The sequence below is a fragment of the Sander vitreus genome, chromosome 14, assembly GCF_031162955.1.
Source record: "Sander vitreus isolate 19-12246 chromosome 14, sanVit1, whole genome shotgun sequence".
NCBI lineage: Eukaryota > Metazoa > Chordata > Actinopteri > Perciformes > Percidae > Sander > Sander vitreus.
Window position 1 is genome coordinate 4,141,433 of NC_135868.1, and position 23,458 is coordinate 4,164,890.

Sequence of the window (23,458 nt, forward strand, 5' to 3'; positions counted from 1 at the left end):
CTTTGCTCCGAACAAGTTGCTTTCTTGCTATGAAAAACAAACATCCATATCAAAAGTTGAATCATCCTTGCGGTTTACAGATCAAAGCCTCTGCCAGACCAGAGCCCGCCTATCTGAGAGATTTGTGATTTAAGATGCTTCCTTTGTCTTCCTGACAAAATGCTCAATCAGCTTAAATAACTCAATGAGCAGTATCACTTAGCAACAACATTCATCCAGTGTCGGTCTGCGGGAATTTTATGTATTACAACTTTTGCTTTATTCATTATTTAAACCAACAGCACGCCCCTCTGTTGTGCACTCAAGCATCAATATTGCACACTTCCACAAAAACAGCAGTGGCTAGTTGCATTGCTCAAAGGCGCTTGTACTTTTGTGCTGAGATAAACAGGTTTCCCAAAGTCAGTATTTCAGACTTTTGTTTTGGAAATTCCTGGAGTCAAGAGTTTATTTGTCATTTTGTTAAAGGACAATTCTGGCGCAAAATGAACCTAGGGGTTAATAACACATGTGTACCGAGTCGACCGTTCTCTGGGATATGTTTTCATGCTAATCGAATGTGACCAGTTTTAGCGCAAACAGCTGATTAGCTTATAACGCTGGTCTTCGGGGCACTGGTAAAGTAAAAAGAAATCTCTATTTCTACACCACTGACAAGGCTCAAAATAGCACCACACTTCAACTGTAGCATAATGAGGGTCCCTACATGTAAACTGAAGCATTGAGAACTTTGTAAGTGTACAGACAGTTTATTAAAAAGATAGATTATAAAAGACAGTAGCGTTCACGTATACAAGCAGGCGCCATCTTGGAAAAACAGTCATGACCAGCCTGCTTGTATACGTGAAGGATACTGTTTTTTTAAAGCCTTGTTAGTGGTATAGAAATAGCGATTTCTTTTTACTTTACCTGTGCCCCGAAGACTAGCGTTATAAGCTAATCAGCAGCTTGTTTCAAGCTAGAGACACATTCGATTAGCATGAAAACATATCTCAGAGAACGGTCGACTCGGTACACATTATTAACCCCTAGGTTCATTTTGTGCCGGAATTGTCCTTTACCTTATTGAGAGTAGTCACACTTTATCAACAGTTTAAACAGTTAAGTATGTAGCCTTTGTTGTAATACTGCAGCAACAACAGACAGCTTCATCTCTGTATTGAGCTGCACAATCTTTAAACTCAATACATCATGAATTGCAGATTTAATGTGACGGCAGCATTAAACCCCCCTGGCAGAACAGCTATCTTTTTAAATAAACGTTGATCCAAGTCTAATTATAAAGCACTGATAGATCCCCACAGATGGCCAAAACATGATACAACCTCTGTCCATTTTATACAACCTCTGTCCATTTTTAGAGCTGGGCAGGTCCAATAAGCTTAAGACCCTTCTGGAGCTGGACAATGAACCCATGACGACACATAAATTAAAGTAATTTGCCAGTGAAATGATCCATCCATCGCTCCCCAAAATACAGCAACAGTTGGCTCATTAAACCTGCTTTCTCTGTGAAAAGCTGGGCCAAGGCTTGCACACTCTGTAGTAAACAAACAGAAACAAAACTTTGCAAATGTGCATAATCATCAGGAAAGCAATTAATGTCTTCAGGGTCAGTGCTCCAGTGGTTTACATACCACAAATGTGAGCACAGTGAGGTCCAACATTATTTTTAATTTAATTTGTTGTATTTTTAGCAGAATACTGAAAGCAGTAGAAAGGCAGAAATGAGTACACTTTATCTGTTTATTTATCGCAAGTAATATCGTTATCGCGATATTCCACAACGTTATCGCATATTTTCCTCATTTCGTGCAATCCTAATGCTGTTGCATGTTTCTGCAGGGTGCTATGAGTGTGACACTTTGGTCCAGAGGGAAATTGCACCAGAACTACTAGATGTATTGAACCTTTTACAGAGCGAGAGTGTTTCAGTCACTGACAGGATGGTACAATTACGGAAATCAAGAGAAGAATGTAGAAAATATAAACTCACTGGGTGGCACGAAATCTTCCAACTGTGAATTTTCCTGTGAAATGATGTCAGGCGTGTGTAAAGTAACATGATTAATATGACCGGAGGAGGACCTAAAGGTTAACTTCACCAAAAATAGATTAGATTGTGGTTGGACTGTGAACTGTGAACAGGGCTTTCTTGAAAAAGAGAAGAGAGCATTGTACTCAGTAAGTGTGTTTTTATCCACCTCTGCATATTTTCAATTTGCACATAAAAAAAGAAAGGGAATACTCGGGGAATTCGGGGGAAAAAATGCTGAAATATTATTATCAATAAAGAAAAAGAAAAATGCGACAAAGCCCAATGGAAACTAACCTGACGCGCCAGATGGTTTGTCACATACAACCATCTGAGAAGCTGCAGTGTTTCCTCCTATGTTGATTTTGTAGTGGCGGCCCGCCACGGCAACATTTCTGCCGCCACGGTATCAGAAATAGGGCAGACGCACAATGTCGTCGCGGTTGCCTTTTAAATGATCCTGCTGACATAATGCTCCCCCCCGTTGGCTGCCGCTCACATTGCAATTTAACAACAAGTAGAACTATTCAGAGGTTGTTGGGCCCGTCCAGTTTAACTCCACGTACCGTTGTGTTGATGGAGTTTATTGTCAAAACGTTCGCTTTCTTCCGAGTCGACTATTAAACAAACAGCTCAGGGGGTTGTTCGGACAGACCTGCCCCCACCGCCTCAAAAAATCCTAAAGGAAACACTGAGCCGTCATTGGAAACTGCTTGGAAATGGAAAGGCACTTTTAAAGAATACTTGGCAGGTCACTGAACGAACCATCTGTCCATCAAACTCTTGACGAAGCCCGTCGGTAGAAGTGCGAAAACATCTTTTCCATCGAGAAAAGCCTTTAGTGTCCTTCCTTGCTCTTCTTTCAGCGAATAGATACTCTTCAGTTCGGATGTAGCCTAACTGATGCTATTGCAGCATCTACGCTAACCTCTTTAGGAGCCGCCATTGTCGTTTTGAACAAACGGTCGCCTCTCGGTGTCGTCACACACACCTAAACCACGCCCGTAGCAGCCAGTGATCGAGCGATATTTAAAATGCTTCGCTCCGTTCATAGAACGCTCTGTATCAAAGTTTTTTTTTTTTTCCCAAAGCTCCGTAAACCACTCTCTGATCAAATTCCACAACAGATAGCAGTCGGTCATAAATCGTCATGAGGTTTACCAGTTTACCAGTAAACGCAACATTAGTCCCGTCTGTGTTGTTTTTCAGACAACAGCAGTGTCCAGTGCTACTTTGAGTCTTTTAGCTCATAGCTTTAGCGGCAGACTGTTGTACGTCTCGCTGTTGGAATCCTCTCCAGTGAAATACAGTCACACTACACAGTTTAGCTGTCAGCATTTTAGCCGTGTTTAATCCAGCTACTAGCTAGCGGTAGGCTAACGTTAGCTGCTGTCGAGTATAGTGTTAACTAGAGTCACGTGCAGCGATGTTTCTGTTGCCTGTAACGTCAGTTTCAGAGCATCAGAGAGAAGTGCAGGCATATCAGTGGCACCAGAACGAGGCACCGAAATCCGCGTTGCTATTCCTGCAGCCGCAGAGCGCAACGCAGACATTTAAGTGGCACCGTAATCCGCGTTGCTATTTCGTCTGGTAGATACCGGGTTATTATTGGCACCGGATTTTAATATGCGCCGTTAACGTGAACAGAAAATTGTGTTGCCTGTATCTTTTCACGGCAAGGAGGAATGTAGCACAATATGGATGTGAAAGCAGTTATAATTAGTCTATGTGACAATAACATTTGTTTTGGTTACAATCAACAAATAATCGTAATAATTAATCGTGATCAATATATTGATCAAAATAATCGTGATTATCATTTTGGCCATAATCGTGCAGCCCTAGCTCAAATTATTAAACAAAATGTCATAGTTCCATCACATTTTCGACACGGTCGACTGGCGCTCTTTTAATCTTGTTTTGCCCTCTTCTTCTGCAATGGCTTGTTGGCACACGATTGCATCCACCAGCTGTTTATCTTGGCACGCTCAACACCTAGCCTAATATTCCCATAACAGCAGTGGAGGCGGAAACACATTCATTTGCATTTTCTTTTGCCAATATTCTAGGTATTTGGTTAAAATGTGTGGTACATTTGAATGGATCCATTTCTAGTGACTAGTGACAAATGAGAAATGCCATAGAATTCCTTTGTCATCCCCGACTGGAGCACACTGCTGTGCTGCTTTTACCTACTCCAAGCGATACAGTGTTTGTATAGAACCGTGCCCGACACACCTCAGAAGTCCGAAAATGGACCCAAAGGATAAACCTTTTCTCCGGCAACACACTCGCACCAAACTTGACACTGTTTGGCTCTAAGATCAAAACTTGTGTTTCCATTTTTCATCCATCCAAGAGTTTTGTTTTCTGGTGTGTAAAGCAGCCTCGCAGGGCTGCTGGAAGTGGCTTTTTTTTTGTCCTGTTGACGGGAGAAATCTTCATTTCAAATGCGCTGCTGAAAATGTCAGGCCACACGGTGGGAACGACCCACTTTCAGCCTTTCGGATTTTAACTTCCTAATGACCGCAGCGAGTACAAAGACTGTGACTCCTGGGGAAATGTGTCCAGAAATAGGTCTGACTGACGCAGGCAAAAAAAAAAAAAAAATGATATATCGCTGCACAATCTGCCAATAGCAGCAGATTTGGAGTCAGATAAGTAAATGCAGAAGAGTTGTAGCTCTGGGGGGATCTCGGTCCGCTGCAGAATATCTCAAAGTACATAATGACAGCAGTGTGTGTCGAACACAATCCATATGTGTGATTAAAACAAACATAAGCCTGTGTGTATAATTTATATAATTAGACATCAGCAGATGCTGTATCCTCTGTCTGCTGTCAGACTGCTGATTAACAGAGTGAAACTGCTTCCTGCAACACGCTGCACACTAGGGCTGCCCAATTAATCGCAATTTTATCGAAATCGCAATATGGACTAGTGCAAAATCCAAATATTTGGTAAAGGCAAACTATGTGTAAGTATTGTGGTGCTGCAGAGACGTCCCAGTCTACAAATCCTATCCTACAGACTAAAGAAAATAATCTTTGTTTGGTACAGATCCTCGCATAAATCACACTAGAATCATTTTAATGTTTCAATGAAAATGATACAAAAATGATCATTCACTCCGATATCGTGAATCACATCGCAATATCAGTCAAAAGAATCACAATCAGAGTTTGAGGTTAAGATAGTTGGTGCAGATTTGAAGCCCAAAAATACTTTTCTTTGTGGAGAATCTGTCCTGATTTATTAATGAACACTACACCACTTTGGACGACCAAATGATTTGAGAGCTTATTAAATGTATTCAAATGTGGGAAACGTGACTTTTATTTTGACATTTACATTTCGGAGGATCTTTTGTGTTCTTGCATTGTTTTGGCAGCAGGTTGATCTTTGTCCCTGGAAAGTTCAGAGTATGTGAAAACGGCCACACTCTTTCCTCAAATGAAAACAAGAGAAACAAATTCAAATTGAGGAGAGGGACTGAGGAGAGGAACTACTTACTGTCACGTTTGACAGCAGAACAGAAATGGCGTTTTCGTTCAGCCCAAAATTAAATGAAAACGCAGCCCCATTTTCAGACTTTGACCTAATCTCTCTTTTTTTCAGCGACTTAAATGTGTCTGGTCTTCAGACTGGTGCTGATAACAACCAACCAATCAGAGCTTCGTAGGCGGGATTAAAAGATGAGGTTTACAATACTTGTTGTTGTCAACAAATTCCGTGAAAAGTCCAAAACCAATTCTTTCTGACTGTCTGTCTGTGGCACTCGGTCCAAAGTCCATCGGTTTCTACTGAAGACGTAAATCTTTAAATATGGGACCCAAATATATAAAGAAAAACATAGAATTATCACCAGACTGAGAGCCCTATTCTAACGATCTAAGCGCAGGGCGTGAAGCGCATGGCGCAGGTGCGTTCAGGGCGTGTCCAAATCCACTTTTGCTAGTTTGACGGTGGAAAAAAAGGGGTCCGTGCTCCAGGCGCGTGGTTCAAAAGGGTTGTACTTAGTGTCTTTATTAATTCATAGGTGTGTTTTGGGGCGTAACATGCAATAAACCAATCAGAGTGTGATCTCCCATTCCCTTTAAAAGCCAGGCGCGTTTGGACCTTGGTACATTGCTATTATGATGGAGGATTTGCTGAGCAGGACGGAGAGATTTCGATAATAATAATAATAATAATAATAATAATACTATTTCACATTGTAATATTTTTATTTTTAATCGTGTGCATGTTTGTGTGCTGCTGCACGTCCCTGTGTGTGTAACAAGCACAGTGTGCGCGCTGTAAAAATAACAATGAAATGCTGCGTTATTGACTTTAGACCAGGTTTTCGTTGGTCAATGGCGCGATCACTTTCCGCTGCCTCAAGATAGCAATACACCCAGAATGCACCTGAACACACCTCCCTGTCAGACCAGCATGCCCATGGGCGCAAAGATGGGCGCAGGTGCACTTGGTATTTAAATGACGCGGGCCCTGGACGGGAAATTGACTACTGCGTCCTTTTAGTTTCTATGCACCAAAAGTATGGAACTACCTACAATGTTAACTTAAGCTGGACACCCTTACTACCCCTGGACATTTCAAGATGGTTATTTCAAATCATTTACCATAATGTGCAATTGTTTTCATTGTATTCATTATTTGTTTGATTCTTTTTTGTGTATCTCAGCATCATTGAAAATGGTTTTCAAGATTTTAAATGAAGGTTGATGATGAACTGTTAACTACTCTTACTACACGGCCTTGATTTTTTGCGTCGGGGTCTTAAATCAGCCTGAAGGGGTTCAATTCGCAATAATGACCAGCTCGCTCTAGATTATCTCTTACATAGGGGCTGCTTCTGCAACTTCTGTGTTGACTGAAAATGGGATCGATACAGAAACTTCAGCTACTAATGATTAGCCTAGCACCGATCGACAAATGTCATTCACTGAATAATGAATCGGCAATCCAGTCATCAACCTAAAAAGGTTATGGATCCTCTAAAATGGTGGATCGCTCATAAAAATCAACTTCCAAAGTTTGTTCCATAACCGTGATTAATAGTATGTAAAGCGGTTTATGCTTTAATTGAAGATAAATCTGGGAATGGCAGGAGGCAGACTGTCCAATCGAGTTAGCGGGCACAACACAGGCATGTCACGCTGCTCCCCATCTCGCACACACACACACACACACACACACACGCACGCACGCACACACGAAATTTAACATTGACCACCGGCCAAACGCTTCTCCTCCTCTACCTGCCAACCAGGCAGCTCATCCACCATCATTTCACGCACACTTTACACACCAAAACTCCAGACGTCAGATTCTTCAATTTAGATGAGTTTAGTGTGATAAATGTTGAGACTAAAATAGAACTTTGTGTGATTAGATCGGTCACTGAAAATGAGGGTATGCTGAGAGATGTGCTCAGAATACAAGTTATACTTTTTCATGGATAATGTGGAGGCAAAACACCACCAAACTGCCAATCAAATTAAAAAATATATTATATGGCTAAAAGTACGTGTACAACGAGCAGACACCCATATGTGGTTGCTGATCGATCCAAAACCATGGCCAATAATCTGCTAGTATAACAGCCTTTTCTCTTCGGGTTTCAAGTTTTCTATTCAAATGTAGCCATTCAGCCTCAAGAGCATGTCTCGCGGTCAGTAATTCATCCCAAAGGTGTTGGATTGGGGTTGAGATGTACGCTCTATGCGGGCCAGCCAAGTTCTTCCACACCAGACTGGGAAAACCATTTGATTTGTTGAAACAAGAAAGGGCCGTCGACACAGGTGGTGAAGACACGATTGTCTAAATTCTGTACATACTTTCGGCCACATTATGTAGCAGTTGTTAATTTACTTACATAACTACTTTTTGATCGCACATTGTGTACGTTAGAATTCTGTCTGCTTGCGTTTCTGCCTGAACAGCTTATAGCTTTTACCACTGCAGCTGGGTCTCTTTCACTCACATACAGGCATTGCAGTGTGTTGCCCTAACACACACACACACACACACACACACACACACACACACACACACACACACACACACACACACGTTAACCTCTCTCAGGCGTTTATCCATTACATGGTACCTGCTCGACTCGCCTCTACTCGCCTTTTGTGGTTTTCCATAATGGAAAAAAGGTCCCTGGTACTAGCTAACAGGTACTTTTTTTTTTGTAGTATCACCTCCATCGAGGTTCCAAGCGAGCTGAGGCGATACCAAAAGGTGACGTGAAAACCTGCAGACTACTGCGAGTCGAGCTGGTACTAGAAGTAGGTAAGCGCCATAACTCTTTTTCCACCACGCTCTCTGTCTCTCTCGCTCACTCTCAGGCAGCGTTCAAAGCAACAATAAAAAACGCTGTGTCACAAAATGCAGCTTCCGCCTTCATTTCACTGAGATCAGCGGAGCTGCAGAGGGCTCCAGGAAAAAAACAAAAAACAAAGAGTCTTCCAGGATTTTTTTTTTTTTTTTTTTTTTTAACATGGCTCAATTTCTAATGCAATGCAACGCAATCTGGCAAGATGCTGCGTTGGACAGTCAAATACGTACAGGTGCACAATCAGAGTTTTAAAAACCTGCCTCACAATGTGTGGCAAAAAATGCTGAGCAGTGATAGGTCTTTAAAGTTAGGGACCTATTACTGAACCTGACTTTCATTTGAAAGTTAGCTCACTCTCTTCCTTTCTCTCACACAAATTACAACAATGATGGAGACACAAATCAATGATAACAATGTGTGTTACTTTAAACAACAGTGTGTACACTTACTTTCCAGATCACTTACATATACAGTACTTCGTTAAAGCGTAACTCTCGCCAAAATGCAACCTAGGGTCTTTTTGTGAGTGTACCCGAGTCAAACTTTCGTTTAAAAGCATATTTAGGACGGAATCACCACTTTTAAGATTTACCGTATTTTCGGTCAAATGGCCTTTTGAATGGGAGTGCTAGGGACACTTTTATGCTAGCCTCAAAATAGCTATTTTTATAACACTAAGAAGGCTCGACACAATATGAAACTTTGCTCCAAGTATCACCAGGGGCTCTACACATGAACTCGGCATTGAGAACATTGTTTGTTTGTGTACCCAGAGTTTACTAAAAAGAAAGGTTTTGAGCAACTCACGTTAGCAGTTGTTGTTTACGCTGTCCGCCATTTTCCCAGTCAAAAACAGGCGATCTCTGAATGTGAATGAACAGACTCCATAGGAGGAAATGTCATTCCTATATGAGGCTCCTTTTTCAAATACAAGGTCAATATTGTGTTTCACTAACGACAAAACAAACAACAAATGATCCGTGCATTTATATGGAACTAAGCTTTAGGAGCTTTCCATCTTTACTCTCCTCCCTCGACTATTTTTGACTGGCTCGATAGACGGCGACTGGAAGAACAACAAAACCTTTTTTAGTAAACTCTGGGTACACAAACAATGTTCTCAATGCTTTCGTTAAGGTGTAGAGCCCCTGGTCATACTTCGAGCAAAGTTTCATAATGTATCGAGCCTTCTTAGTGTTCTAAAAAATAGCTATTTTGAGGGTGGCATAAAAGTGCTCCTAGCACTCCCTTTCAAAAGGCCATTTGACCGAAAAACTAAAATACGGTAAATCTTAAAAGTGGCGATTCCGTCCTAAATATGCTTTTAAACGAAAGTTTGACTCGGGTACATTCACAAAAAGACCCTAGGTTGCATTTTGGCGAGAGTTAAGCTTTAAGAAACTGAAAATGCTCTATGTGACTGTGCTGTCAAGCAAAGCCTCGACAGTAAAAGCCTCCCAGTGAAGAAAACTGATCAAGGCTGGAGGATGGTCTAAATCTTCATTTGGGGGAATTTGCGTACCCCTAGTTTGTCTGTTTTACCAAAGTGAATGGGTGAAGAGCTGTCTATGGTGAAGAGCTGCTTGACACATACTGCAGTTTGTTTCAAACATAAAATACGTAATTTGAGCCACTGCAGTTGTTTTTTTTTTTTAGGATCTGGAGCTTTTACAGTCTACTTTCAAACTCTTCAGACCTGTGCAGGAATGCTGACATTTCCATTCGATGGAAAGTTCAATTGTGGGAACAGGCTCTTAGGATATCTGTGCTGAGAGCAGGCCTCTGCAGACACGCGGGAGCGAGAGCACAAAAGATAGTGTAGCTCTGCTGTGTGACTGCAGGACAGCAGATGTCTGCTGCACACAACAAAGGAGACATGGAGCCAAGATAAGTTTTCTGTGGAGTTCAAACACAAAGCCAATACCCCGGGCAGACTTTGGCTCGGCTGTGGACTTCCTGCCTGACAGCCGTAAACGGTTTGAGACAACACTTGACTCAGTGGAATCACAGGCTAGGAGGCTAACATAACAGAGCCAAACATGCATCTCTGCAGGCGTCAAGGTTTCTTTTAATTTTTTATTAAACTACATAGCTATATAGTGTATATTTAGCAAAGCATATTGACTGTTGCGTCTCATAGAAAAACAGGGAGATGAAGAGGCAGAATAACTGTTGATTGACTCGGAAAAAAACTAATGCTGTAATAAAGAAGTCTAATTAATTACAACTGCAATCTGATTCCATGCTGCACACGGCATGAGTAGGTTTCCACCAGTAAAGTTGGTCGCCTTGTTAAGGAGTTCGTAGTCTGCATCAACGGAATTACATTTCCAGGATAACTGCCTGACAGATGTCCCTCACCTTCCGCTCTCCGTGTGTTGCCGTTCTCCAACTCCATTGGCTTCGGGAACCAAACAACAAACTTCGAGCTAGCAAGCTAACCCCCAATTTCCACCAACTGCGGAACGTCTGCGGATCCGCTGCGGAACGGCAGCAGAGTCATTAGGTTTCCATTAAAGTCAATGTGTGTATTTACAGAGCTTCTATTTTTGCCGGAGAGCTCCGCAGCAAGTCAGCACGGGGCAGATTGCGCAGGACAGGAAGTCGAGCACAGAAACAAAATAAAACATCCGGTTAATTTTCTAAATAAAATAAACCATGCTCACGGCGGATCATATTTCCCTGCACTACACCTTGAAAACGTCGTAATGGATGGAAACAAACTGTTGTTGGTTTTGTGGTTCTGTTTAGAGAAACTACATCCTGTTATATCGCGCGATCATACGCGATCTCGTGGGTCCTCACGACTTCAGCTGTCAGTCATGGCCGCCGCCATTGCGCAACAAATCCGGACCTGGTGGGTATTGAAGGACGGCGGAGCACGGAGCCGACACGCAGCGGAGCCGATTAACGCAGCGCCATGAAACCAAAACAATGTCTCAAAACACTGGCTAGGCTCGTCATCCTCCCCAGCTCGGACCTATTGTCCACGAGATGGCGATGGCTAAAACGCAAACAGATGCCTTAAAAACCGTGTCCACAAACCAACGGGGGACGTCATTGATGCTACGTCCATTATTTTTACAGTCTATGGGAGATAATTACTGTGTGCTTATGGGGTGGGATAGGGGGACAATAATGTCTGTAGATTTTTATGACTTTATGTATGTGTATTGTATACCCTAAATACTTTGTATTTTATTGGGCCATCTACCTGCCCAGGGACTACGGGCGGAAACTAGCAATTTGCTACTACCTGGCACAAGACATCTATTAATGTTTTTTGTGCACTGTCCCTGTTCAAATAAATAAATTGCTATTACTATAATTGCAGTAAAAATGCAGACCAAAAATGGCATCAATTGGGTTTGACTTCATGAAAATCTTCAGAGGACACAAGTAATATTTCCATGTGTACAAACACCTAAATATGTGGTATAAAACAATTTTTGGGATATCATAGTCTAACGTATTTATTCAATAGAGGTGTGAATCTTCAATGATCTCCCGATTCGATTACAATTCTCATGTCTTTGATTCGATATCTCGATGCATCACGATGCGTCAAATACATTTTTCTATTAAAGCCATATAGGATATTTAATTCATAGCTTTTCAAGCTTCAAAAAGAAAACATTCTGCAGTACTCTAATACTAAATAAATAGGATACATAAAACTACAGCACTGAGCACATGGCACTTCCTGAATGTGCAAAACATACCAGAATATGTCAACAGAAAGGTTGTTATCGATTATGGCCCGGCCGATTATCGATGCAGCATCCTCCAAGTCCACGATTCGATGCATTGATTATTTGATTCATTTCAACACCTCTATTATTCAAAGTATTGTGTTTTGCAGCAGAGTCTTTCCATATCTCTCTCGTTCTGTATCTCTCCCTTTACCCCATTATGTAGCTTTGAGATGTGGATATGTCTCAATCTCTCGACATGAGGCAGCACTTTCTGCTCAGATGAAAGAGATATCATGCTGCCGTTGTTGACCCGGCAGGCTCCGGCGCTGACTTAAAGAGGCAGCTCAAGTTTTGAAGCGAAAGGCCTAATGTATGTGTCAGTCAAACGGCACCATCTTTAATCTTACTCAATCTTCCGTGGTGCTGCTGAGCGCCTCGAACCACGTCCTCGGCAGATTGGTCTCAAGTCTCAGAGGAAATAACTGCTTCATTCCAACCTCACTTCCACAACCCCTCGATGAGATTGACGTGTTCGGGAGGTGTGCTGGCACACAGCGGGGAGTGTACTGAGCGGACGTCTGAAGGCTCACACTGTGCCGTGTGTGGCAGCAGGATTTAAAATTCCATATATTTATATTTATATGTATATGGAAGATAAACGCCTGTCTCGTTCTCTATGCCGACAGTGCGAGAGACAGAGGCTTTAAAAAGTACTCTACTCCTAGTTGCGTCACGGCTCCACTATGGAACCGGGTTTCCAATCACATGGGAAAAGTAACTACATTTACATACTGTGAATCGTTTTTTTTAAGATTATGTTTTGGGGCATTTTCAGCCTTTATTTGGACAGGACAGCTGAAGACATGAAAGGGGAGAGAGAAGGGGAATGACATGCAGCAAAGGGCCGCTGGTCGGAGTCATATGGGCGCCTGCTCTACCAACTGAGCTATCCGGGCGCCTGTGAATCATTTTTTTTTAATTGAGAATCGATTTTGAATCAAATCTTGAGCCTAAAAATCGATATCGAATCGATTGACAATGTGACATTTTCTGAATCGTGCACCCCTAATGAGGCGGTACTAAATCTGCAATGGAAAAAAGGAGTCGAGCCGAGTAGAGCTGGTACTAGCAGTGGGTGAGCGCCATTAATGAACACAAAACTGAATGTTATTAAGTTTAGCTTCTCTCTTTCTAGCTACATAACGTTTTACTACCATGCTTTCATCTGTTGGCGCCCTGCAGCTCTTTGTTTATAATGCTGAGCTGCACTAACAGCAGAGTGAATAATTCACAGAACAAGTCTATCACCATCCAGTTCCAAACTTCTATCTGCATTAGATTAGCACTCTACAGCATTTATATGCAAACAAACTAAAAAAAGAAATGCAACCGCGTCTGCTACGGCACAGGGAAGTGTCCTCTTCCCACTAATTAATTCCCTGTAGATTTGTACCATTTGTCTGAATTCATTTCGGGCGTCTATCGTTGTCGCTGGTGGGATATGTTCTCTGCACAGAGACACACATCAAGCCTGAAAAGAAAAAAGGGAAAACCCTCACCAAATAAGAATGCAATAAACACCCGCAAAGGGGCCAAGAAAAATACATTCAGATCTGTTGCCATCACGGTATTTCATTTCTTATTATATCAAATGAAAACACGTGCATCAGTTTAGTCTTGGGCTAAATCTACGCCACTACGTTTTCATTTTCAAGCAGCGTTTAAAATTTCAATCAAACCCCAGACTCTACAAAATAAGATAATCTAGTGGATCCACGGCAGGGACATTGCCAGTGTCACCGCAGCAAAAGGGACCGTGTAAAAACAAACATCATCCAATACATAGCCACTAAGCTTTGGCTAAATATCAATAGCCCAAAGTCTTTTTCTGAAAGGTGCACGGATCCGTGTTCAGACACTCACAGCTGATGTACAATAATATCTCAAACAGAGTCGTCCTCGCACATTCTGCTGCTGCACACAAATCCTGCACAAACGTCTACTGATGTGGGAGGGAGGGGTGTTAAAGTTCTCATATTATGCCTTTTGTCTTTTCCCCTTTCCTTTATTGTGTTTATATATATTTATTATTATTATATAATATTTAAAAAAATGACTCAAACCGATTAATCGATTATGAAAATAGTTGGCGATTAATTTAATAGTTGACAACTAATTGCTAAATCGATTCATCGCTGCACCTCTACTGTAGATACTGCGTCACTTTACATCCACTACTCCTGTCAGAGACAAATAGTCTTTCCAAGGGAAGAGAGGAGGAAAGAATGCTATTCAGAAATACATTTCCCCTGGTGGTTGTCTACCTGGAGCTCTAAGTCTACCCTTCTGTTCACTTGTCAGCACATGACGACAACATCAATAACCAATTCAATTCTATGAAAACAGAGCCGATCTCTAGAGCATCATTAGTGACAACAGTGTATAAGCAGGGAGACATTTCAGACAAATTACTGCGGAGAGTAAAAAGAAAAAAACTGCCACCACTTAATACTCGCCTGAGAACGTAGAGTGTAGACAGTGGGACGGTAATGATACAGGTTTTGAGGATTAAATTCACCCAACTCAATGAACACATTTCGAAAACGTTAAAATCTTAAACAACAATGAAAAGACAGGTCCCCACGTGTATCACACCACGACTTGGTTTCGCATATTACAGTCGACTTAGAGTAAAAATCGGAGGATTGCAGATTTTGAGATTAATTCAAAGATTCTCTATGACTTAAAAAGGAGAATTCCGGCCAATTTTTACATTAATCTTGATCGCTATAGCTACGCGAGTACTCTCGATAGAAAAAACCCCGACCCGAATCGGTGCAGGCAACACGGAGAAGCTGCAGCTACGTACTATAAGCGTCCCCTGAGTTAAAACGGCAGTGGTCGGGGCAAGTTTTAAGAGTGCCTTTGTGCCTCTTAACAGACACAAAATGCAATTAATATGTCTGTTCCACATGAACAGGGCCCTTACGTGTCAACAAGATGCGTTTTCAACTCCGACATTGTTTAAATTCAGCCATTGAATGAGACACATACTACACAGTTTGACAACAAAGTGCCAGTAATAATTATGCACTAAAAAAAGTGTGGCCTGTACATTTTGCAAAACAAACTAGAGGTGAGTATTCGCAGCACGGCAGCCTGTCAGTCTCCTGCAGGGCCTGCCGGTAGCTAGCTTGCCCTGCTAGCTGATAGCCGTCCGGTGAGTGTATTCAGACAGGCTTCTGTGATAATCATCCCAATAACAATCCACGGAGCGGTGGTGGTGTGGCTATGTCCTCCAGAGGACAGGTCATGTCATGTCTTGAAGTGTATTCCCCCCTAAAAAAAAAACAGTAGTGCGGTAGTAGCTGTTAGCTGCTAGCTGCCCTCCGGTGAAAGCGCATTACAAGCTGCTAAATGGCCGTGGCCTCGTTTGAAAGTGTAGGGCCCGTCGCGTGGATAAAGCACATTTCAAAGCAACAGAGTTGAGTCAAAGACATTCCGCCGGATGTCTCTCTTTTCGGCCAGAGGTACGTTACCTTCCGCTTTCTTTGTGTTGGAATTCTAAACTCCGGTGGATTTGTGAGGACTATGGTTAACTGCTCCTCAGATCTCTGCAGGGTAAATCCAGACAGCCAGCTAGACTATAGCTCCGTTCACACCGCGAGTCTTAATGCCCTAATTGTAATTTTTTTGCTCAGATCCGATTTTTTGTTTGGCTGTTCACATGACCTTTTAAAATGTGGCCTATATCAGATTACAGTGTGAACTGTTTGCGGTTTTGAAGTGACCCGCATGCACAAAAGAACAATGACAATGACATCAGACGCAGCACGCTGTTGCACTAAAGTTAGGGAGGTTATGGAGGAAGTAAGCATTTTTGGCTTTTATTTCAAAATGTTTGTGTAATGGCAGCCATAAAATGAATGTTGTTCACACTGCGGCCACTAAAACATTTAGGAATGTTGCCAAGCGAGTCAGTCCTGGGACAGACCCATCTAAATGAAACACTATCATTTTGAACTTTAAGTTCCACCTGTCCGCTGTGACAAAGTCCTTTACAACATGTCATACAATCTCAGCTAAATGTAACCAAACGTTCACTACTTTTACAGTCACCATTAGCTTCTGGAGTTGAGAGCGTCTGCTGGAAATGTTTTTAATGAGCCTGCAGCTTAGCTCGGTGTCAGACTAAAAAAAAAAATGTTTCACAGCTCAACAGTAAACGCTTCTCTCACTGTTCCTATTTGGTATTTAGCTCATTAGTTGTAAAAGTAAAGGGCGTAGGGGGTTCTGATCTGTAAGACAGTTGCTTATTAGTGAGGACTTTCACAGCCAAAACTCATCCACAACTGGATGGCGCAATGTATATGCTGGACAAATGCTACAGAAAGAGAGATGGCGCTTTGGTAACTGACTCTGCACCGTACCACTTAAAAATACATACATACATACATACATACTTCAACGTGATATCATGACTTCGCGTAAACATACACGCCACTTTGTTATCCGTATGCATTTTGAGCTATCCGCGTGTATATCTACGCTGTGATACAGCAGACGGCAGTGTATGTTGTGGCGTGTATGATACAGCAGACAGCCACGTGGCGTGTTATCGCGAGGCTACGGTTGGTTTTAACGTCACACGCGGGGGAAAAGAAAAACCGGTTGGGATTAGGAAAAGAAGAACTGGGTTGGAAAACGTGGTAAGGAAACAACACACGCAGAAAACAAAGGAAACGTGACACGCGGGACGCAATTCCCTCTCTCCTGGGTGAAAGTCCTGTGTCTGACCCATCCACCCCCCCACCAACCTCCCTGCGCAGATTTTCGCCCTTTCATACTACTCGCTACGGCGTCAATTCACACGCAATCGCGAGGTAATGTAAGTCAACGGATGCCAAACCGCGTTGATAAACACGCTGAAAAGCGAATGGGCGTCTTGATAACACGCCAATAACGGCACACCAATTGGCGTGTCATACATACGCCACTTCATAAGATCAGTCTGCATACTTACATTAGTTTACCAAGTAAAAGCTTCCAATCACAGCCAATGCAGGGATCTATGAAAATAATAAAGGATAATAAATAGGGGTCAACCGACACTGGTTTTTAAGGGCTGGTATCGATACGAATTATTAGTTAGTTAATGAAACTGATAACAGATATTGGATCCGATATGCAGTTACAGTAAAAATGAAAAATCTTTTAGTCTGAATTAACATTTTTTAAATGGTACAAACGCCATCACAAAAGTTTGATTAAATGCTTTCCGCAATTATGTAATCCAACCGAAACTTATACTTATACTAATACACAGTAAGAAAATCAAGAAATAACAGCAGAAATAGCTTCCTGAAGTTTTTAACGTGCTAACAGTTTGTCTGCAGACTGCTAACAGAGCTGTAGCGGAGACAAAGTAGTGCACTTTTTAATAATTCACTTTGTCGGTTATCAGTAAAATAAAAAATGATACGGATAATCTGCAAATTGTCAAATATCGGCCTGGCCGATAATTGGTCAATCCCTAATAATAAACTAAAACTGTGATGCATCCATCTGGAATATAGTGAAAAGTGGGAAATACAGTTGTTTGGGTCAAATGCTCTCAAAGCTCTGACATTAGGAGTGTGCAAAAAAAAAAAAAAAAAATCGATTCACATTCGAATCGCGATTCAAGCTCTACCGATTCAAAATCCATTCATAGAATTCCCAAAAAGATTTTTTTTGTGTTGTCTTCCCGTTGACCATGAACTTGTTGTCCATCCAGGTTAAAAGCGAATTTGAATTTTTTTGTGCTTTTTTTCAGCATTTTTGGCTCTTTTTTTTATGCTTTTGACACTTTTTAAAAACGTCTGTCACTTTTTTCAACGTTGTGTTTTAAACTCATGGTCAATAAACCTAATTTATATGACATTATACCTAATTTTTGAGTTAAAAAGCCCGAAATTATGAATTATTTTGACAAATAGTTAAGATCAAAGGACGCTGAGTGAATCACAGACTGGTTTATGTCAAAGTTTAGTCAGGATACTGTTTTAAAACCATTTAAACATGTTTATAAAATGTTATACAAATTCAATAAAAGCACCCAAAATCCAATGAAAGTAATCATTCATTTTACCTGCAGAGAAGGTTGTATGGCTTCCATACAACGTACATCCATGCGTCCACGTTATATTTGGGCATTTTGGTTCAAAGAAACCCATATTTCTGATATAAAGAACTTTGAACACGGGTCAAATTTGACCCGAGGACAACACAAGGGTTAATTGTAAGTCTACTGCAATCACATGGGAAAAGTAACTACATTTACATACTGTGAATCGTTTTTGAATCAAATCTTGAGCCTAAAACTCTAAATCGAATCGTGACATTTTCGGAATCGAGCACCCCTAGCTGACATTATCCGTTTGACGGGATTTAAAAAGAAATGAACGCATTTTTCTGGGCTTTAGCCTAACTTTCTTGGGGCTCAAAGAATCTGAACTCTCACACTCACCGGATTATTACCCGTCGTTTCCCACAGCAGCTCAACGGTACTGAGCCCTCACAACCGAGGGCCCGAAAATAAGCCAACACTTGTCTTTGAGAAGTTTCTGTTTGAGAGGATACTAGTTATTTATTAATAAAGGTGTTAAATGAATCAATCAGGTTTCCATACTCTTCAAAATCTTTATTTAAGGCTGGGTTGTTTGATTCCGAAATTTCAATTCCAATACCAATTCAGCTCGGATATAAAAGAGATTCTCAGAGAACGTATGCAGTAAATTGTAACGGCAAGAAGCGACCCTCAAATATTTTTTTATATAATGCACTGTTGCAATGTTTACATTAGGAATTGAAGCCCCAAAAAGTTTGTTTAAAGTATGTTTTACTTACTAGTACTTTACTAGTACATCCATTGTTAAAAGGCATATATTAAAGTCAAATTCTATTTCTGGACATGGGTAAATGAAGCTCTGAAAATTGTAATAAAATGCCTGCCAATAAATTATTAAATAGACCACACTGAGAGGAAAAAAAAAGATCAATTTCTGGATTTTATTATCTGATCTATCTAAATCATTTGAGTCCATTCAAAGCTGAATAAAATGCTGTACCATGGCAGGCAGATAGATTAGCCGGCAGAAAAGGGTAAAAATGCCCTTTAAAAATCAGCTTACACGTCATTTTACATAATACCCTGAAAAAAAGCAGTTTGGGTGACATCTACACATCTGTGGTCTTCCTGCAACACTTATTTTAAATCCAAGCTGAAAACGTTTTGAAAACTATTTATTTATTATGAAAAAGTTTCCCCCGAATTTCCTGGCCCTTGCTACGCAGGAAATTGGGAGATTCCCCAAGACGCTCAGAGTGAAGACATTACTCAGATCTTCACACTCCTTCTGACCAGGCAGCTGATTGTACTATTTCAGTCCGAAAATGAGTCACTCTGCTTGAAAAGGGAAAAAAATGCCTCACCATGGATCAAAACCAAACAGACAATACCCTCTGGTGACTCAAAAGAGGAAGTATATGTACACACACTCGCCTGCCTGTTCATACCCACACACACACACACACACACACACACAGAGAGCGAGGTTCATTATTTGTAATTAAAGGTGGAATTAGTAAAATCTCACTGGCACAAGATGTCGGTCACTCTGCTATTACATGATGTTTTTAAGATTTCCAGCCCATTGGTGCTGCATTTCAAAGACGGAGGGAGCTTTACATTGTGTAAAACCAATACTGATGTGGAGCTGTCGTTATATTTGTCAGCCAGGTAAAACAAACTATGGCATCTTCACATTACATTGGGAGTTCCCATAATTATGATAATTTCCTGACTAAAGCTGCGAATCAGTAGCCTTGTTGACACCAACTGAGAGTGGGTCTGGGGAAGCTTCATTCACAGCCCATTTCCAAGAGGGGCGTCACCAACGGACGCCGCTCAAATGCCTCTGGGCGCAATTGGATAGTCCTTCAACCAATCAGACCAACGATCCCGGTGACGTAGCAGCGACAGCGGCATCAACTGGTTGCTGCGCTTCGGGGGCCGTCATGTTGAATGTAAACAAAAAGCTGCTCGCCGTCGATGCGCCATCGTCATCGTGTAAAGCCCGCCTCAAACGGAACGGGCTCTCGGCCAGACGGACTTGCAGAGCAAATCTCAAATTTGCCAGAAGTTCATCAGGGTTTTCCCAGGCTAACAAATCAGCTGTTGTTTATTGATTTAAAAAAAAAAATACATATAGAAAAAGGGCAAATTATTAACATGTTAAACTATGGTCTGAATGCAACCTATTCAACTGTCACTGCAGACAAAATCTTCCATTTGAAACATAATATAACATATTATTTGTTGTATTATTACCATGTTGTAGGTATATGTGGTATTGTGTTTACTTGCTGCATATGCAGAATTGAAATGGGGTGGAAATCACAGGTTTGTGCCAGGTTTAGAGAACCACAATCAAACGACCAAGCTTGGTCATTTTCAGACTCAACTGTATGAGGTTAACTAACCATGGCTATGTATCGCTTATACAGCGTATTAGGGCGACAACCCTTTTCCAATGTGGTTTAGTTTATCCAGCTGCCACATGATGTTACCAAAGAGCCACATGTTTTACACACTACTGCACCTTTACTTAATCCAGGTGTGGCTAATAATTTGCCTTCGAGGGCCTACTGTCTGCAGTTTTTAATTCAAAGACTCCACCCAATGATGAGCAACACTTCATGATGACAGGTGCTGGCCACCCCTTTGTTAACTCCCTTTAGACAGCAGTTTGCACTTCCATATCAGTATCGGTAGATATGAGGGCGGGAAAATATCGGTGCATGTGTCGTACCTACCTGCGACTTCTCATTCAATCTCTCTCAGAGCTTCTTATGGAAAGCTGTCACCTTTGACCTGCGCTGTTAATTTCTTACCTTGAGCGACGGCTATGGACTCGAAACTCTGCAGCTCCTTCAGTAAACAAGTCCTCTCCGTCGGCTGGAGGCGGTAAATAAAGTCTTTGGCTCTCTTGGGTGAGTTGAGCGTCTCCCTCGGCTCGTTTCTCCCATGTGTTCCCATCCAGCAGCTCGGTGTGTGTCGCCCTATCCCCGGCAGCCTCGGCACTATCACCGCCGCTGGTAACTTCTGTACAACCGGTCGGAAAGCTCTCTGTAGGCAAAGCCTGAGCATTGTGGCGAAAATAAATAACTACTAACGTTACTCTAAGTCGTTTACAATGTAATAAACTGCTGGTTTTTTTTTAACGCTTCTTTGAGCGCAGATAGCAGTCGTTGTCTCCCCGCTCCAGCAGCGGCCACTCGGGCAGAAGTTGTTTCTCGTTCGGTCCTAGTAACGTTTGCTAGGTTCGACACTCAATGGGAAAGAAACCGACGACTTTTGATTACCGTTCCTCTTAAACTCGGGTTAACTTTCAAGCAGCCGTGCATATCTTCTTTTCGTGCCGTCCGCCGACCAAAACGTCTCATGATCTTTTAAGAGCGGTCATGGGCTTGGCAAACGAAGTTTCAGCTAAAGCCGAACAAGAACTACTGTCAAGTCGGGCGGAAAAGCTCATTTCCGGCGGCAGCTTTCAAAAATAAAACGCGTTGCTTCCGGTAACACCTTTCATATTAAATCTACTTGTAAAAAGAAATGTTGCAACGTTAGTTCAGGGCACAAAAAAAAAAGAGCAAATTGAAAATGTTTTCACTTATCTTTCCTTGACGGTCAGGAGAACTGACTAATAACCAGTCTATGCTACTAACCCTACCAGCCAATTTACCTTAATTACTGTTTTACTACCTGTTTACATCCCTGTATAGTATGTGTTTATTACATTTCATTATGCAAATACACGTATTACATCCCAGTTTAAAATGCAGTGTATTCATTTTGCAATTACTGTCTCCCACAAATATTATAACATTATTTTATTTCATATTTATATATGTTATCCCTAGATTCTCTTTTTTTTTTTACTTGCATGACTTTCTTTTTACAAGCCTACATATTTAATGAGCATGGTTGGAGGGAGCCCGATATCTAATATTTTCATTGCCGACACCGGTTTCTCTTCTTCAAGAAATAACTTTAACCTTGAAACAGAGGCCCAGGCCCCCCCCCCCTCATCCCTACTTGGGCCCCCGTCACTTCATACAGAGCCCCTGTATTTAGCATTTCTTGTTAGAAAGTCACAGAGCTCAGTTAATAGCACACAGAGTTTGGTGCCCAAATGCAGAAGTCTAATAATTAAATAATTAATTAAAGAGGGACATTTTTTTCACAATTTAAGACAGGACAAAACTGCAACTGGCTATCTATTACACAACAAAAGACTCATAACCACATGTGCTCCAAGCCTATACTTGTAATACATCTATTGTCTTCTAGTCTACTCTAGCTCCCTACACCGGCTGTAACCCACAGCAGGTGTCCCTAACTCTGACTTAACACACACCTTGGTTACCACGTTAACAAAGTACTGAAGGTAACTACTAGAATCATAGAATCACATTTTTAAACTGTGTTGCTGTGACCTAAATGGCCCAAAATTAAGAACTTCTGCTCTTTGCTACTTTCTTAAAGTGCTCATATTATGCTTTTTGGCGTTTTCCCTTTCCTTTATTGTGTTATATATCTTTTGTGTGCATGTAATAGGCTTCCAAAGTGAAAAAGCCCAAAGTCCACCCCAAAGGGACTTACCATCTCCAACAGAAAATGCTGTTCACAAACTGCTCCAAACAGCTCTATTGTAGTCCAGCCTTTACTTCAGAGACAAACGTGGTCACTTTGGAACACGCGTTATAATGCTCGCCTAGCTGCTAGCATGGCACACCCTCATACTCTGCTTCTGACTGGCTAGTAGTCCTTACCTAGCTACTGTCAGGGCACGTCCTCATACTCTGCTTCTGACTGGGTAGTAGTCCTTACCTAGCTACTGTCAGGGCACGCCCTCATACTCTGCTTCTGACTGGCTAGTAGTCCTTACCTAGGTACTGTCAGGGCACGCCCTCATACTCTGCTTCTGACTGGCTAGTAGTCCTTACCTAGGTACTGTCAGGGCACGTCCTCATACTCTACTTCTGACTGGGTAGTAGTCCTTACCTAGGTACTGTCAGGGCACGCCCTCATACTCTGCTTCTGACTGGCTAGTAGTCCTTACCTAGGTACTGTCAGGGCACGCCCTCATACTCTGCTTCTGACTGGCTAGTAGTCCTTACCTAGCTACTGCGCATGTGCAACTCCCAACAAAGATGGAACAGAAGTGAGATGTCTCACTCTGTAGCTAAAACAGAGAGCTCAACACACAGGGTGAACATTTTTTGAAAATGAAACCATGTAACCCTATTCTGGTACAACCTCTAAATACAAATATGAAC

The 23,458-nt window shown here is 41.7% G+C and overlaps 1 protein-coding gene across 2 annotated transcripts in view; it reads right to left on the bottom strand.

The window, feature by feature from the left end:
• The window catches only part of tmem65 (transmembrane protein 65), a 36,166-nt gene extending 14,532 nt beyond the window's left edge, over positions 1-21,634 (bottom strand). For both annotated transcript variants that reach the window (XR_013502925.1, XM_078267451.1), the window contains exon 1: positions 21,014-21,634. Coding sequence is in view for 1 of the 2 variants with exons in the window: in XM_078267451.1 (XP_078123577.1) it covers positions 21,014-21,269 (256 nt within the window). In the remaining variant the exon portion in view is untranslated. The remainder of the gene's footprint in view (positions 1-21,013) is intronic.
• Between the last annotated feature and the right edge of the window lie 1,824 nt (positions 21,635-23,458).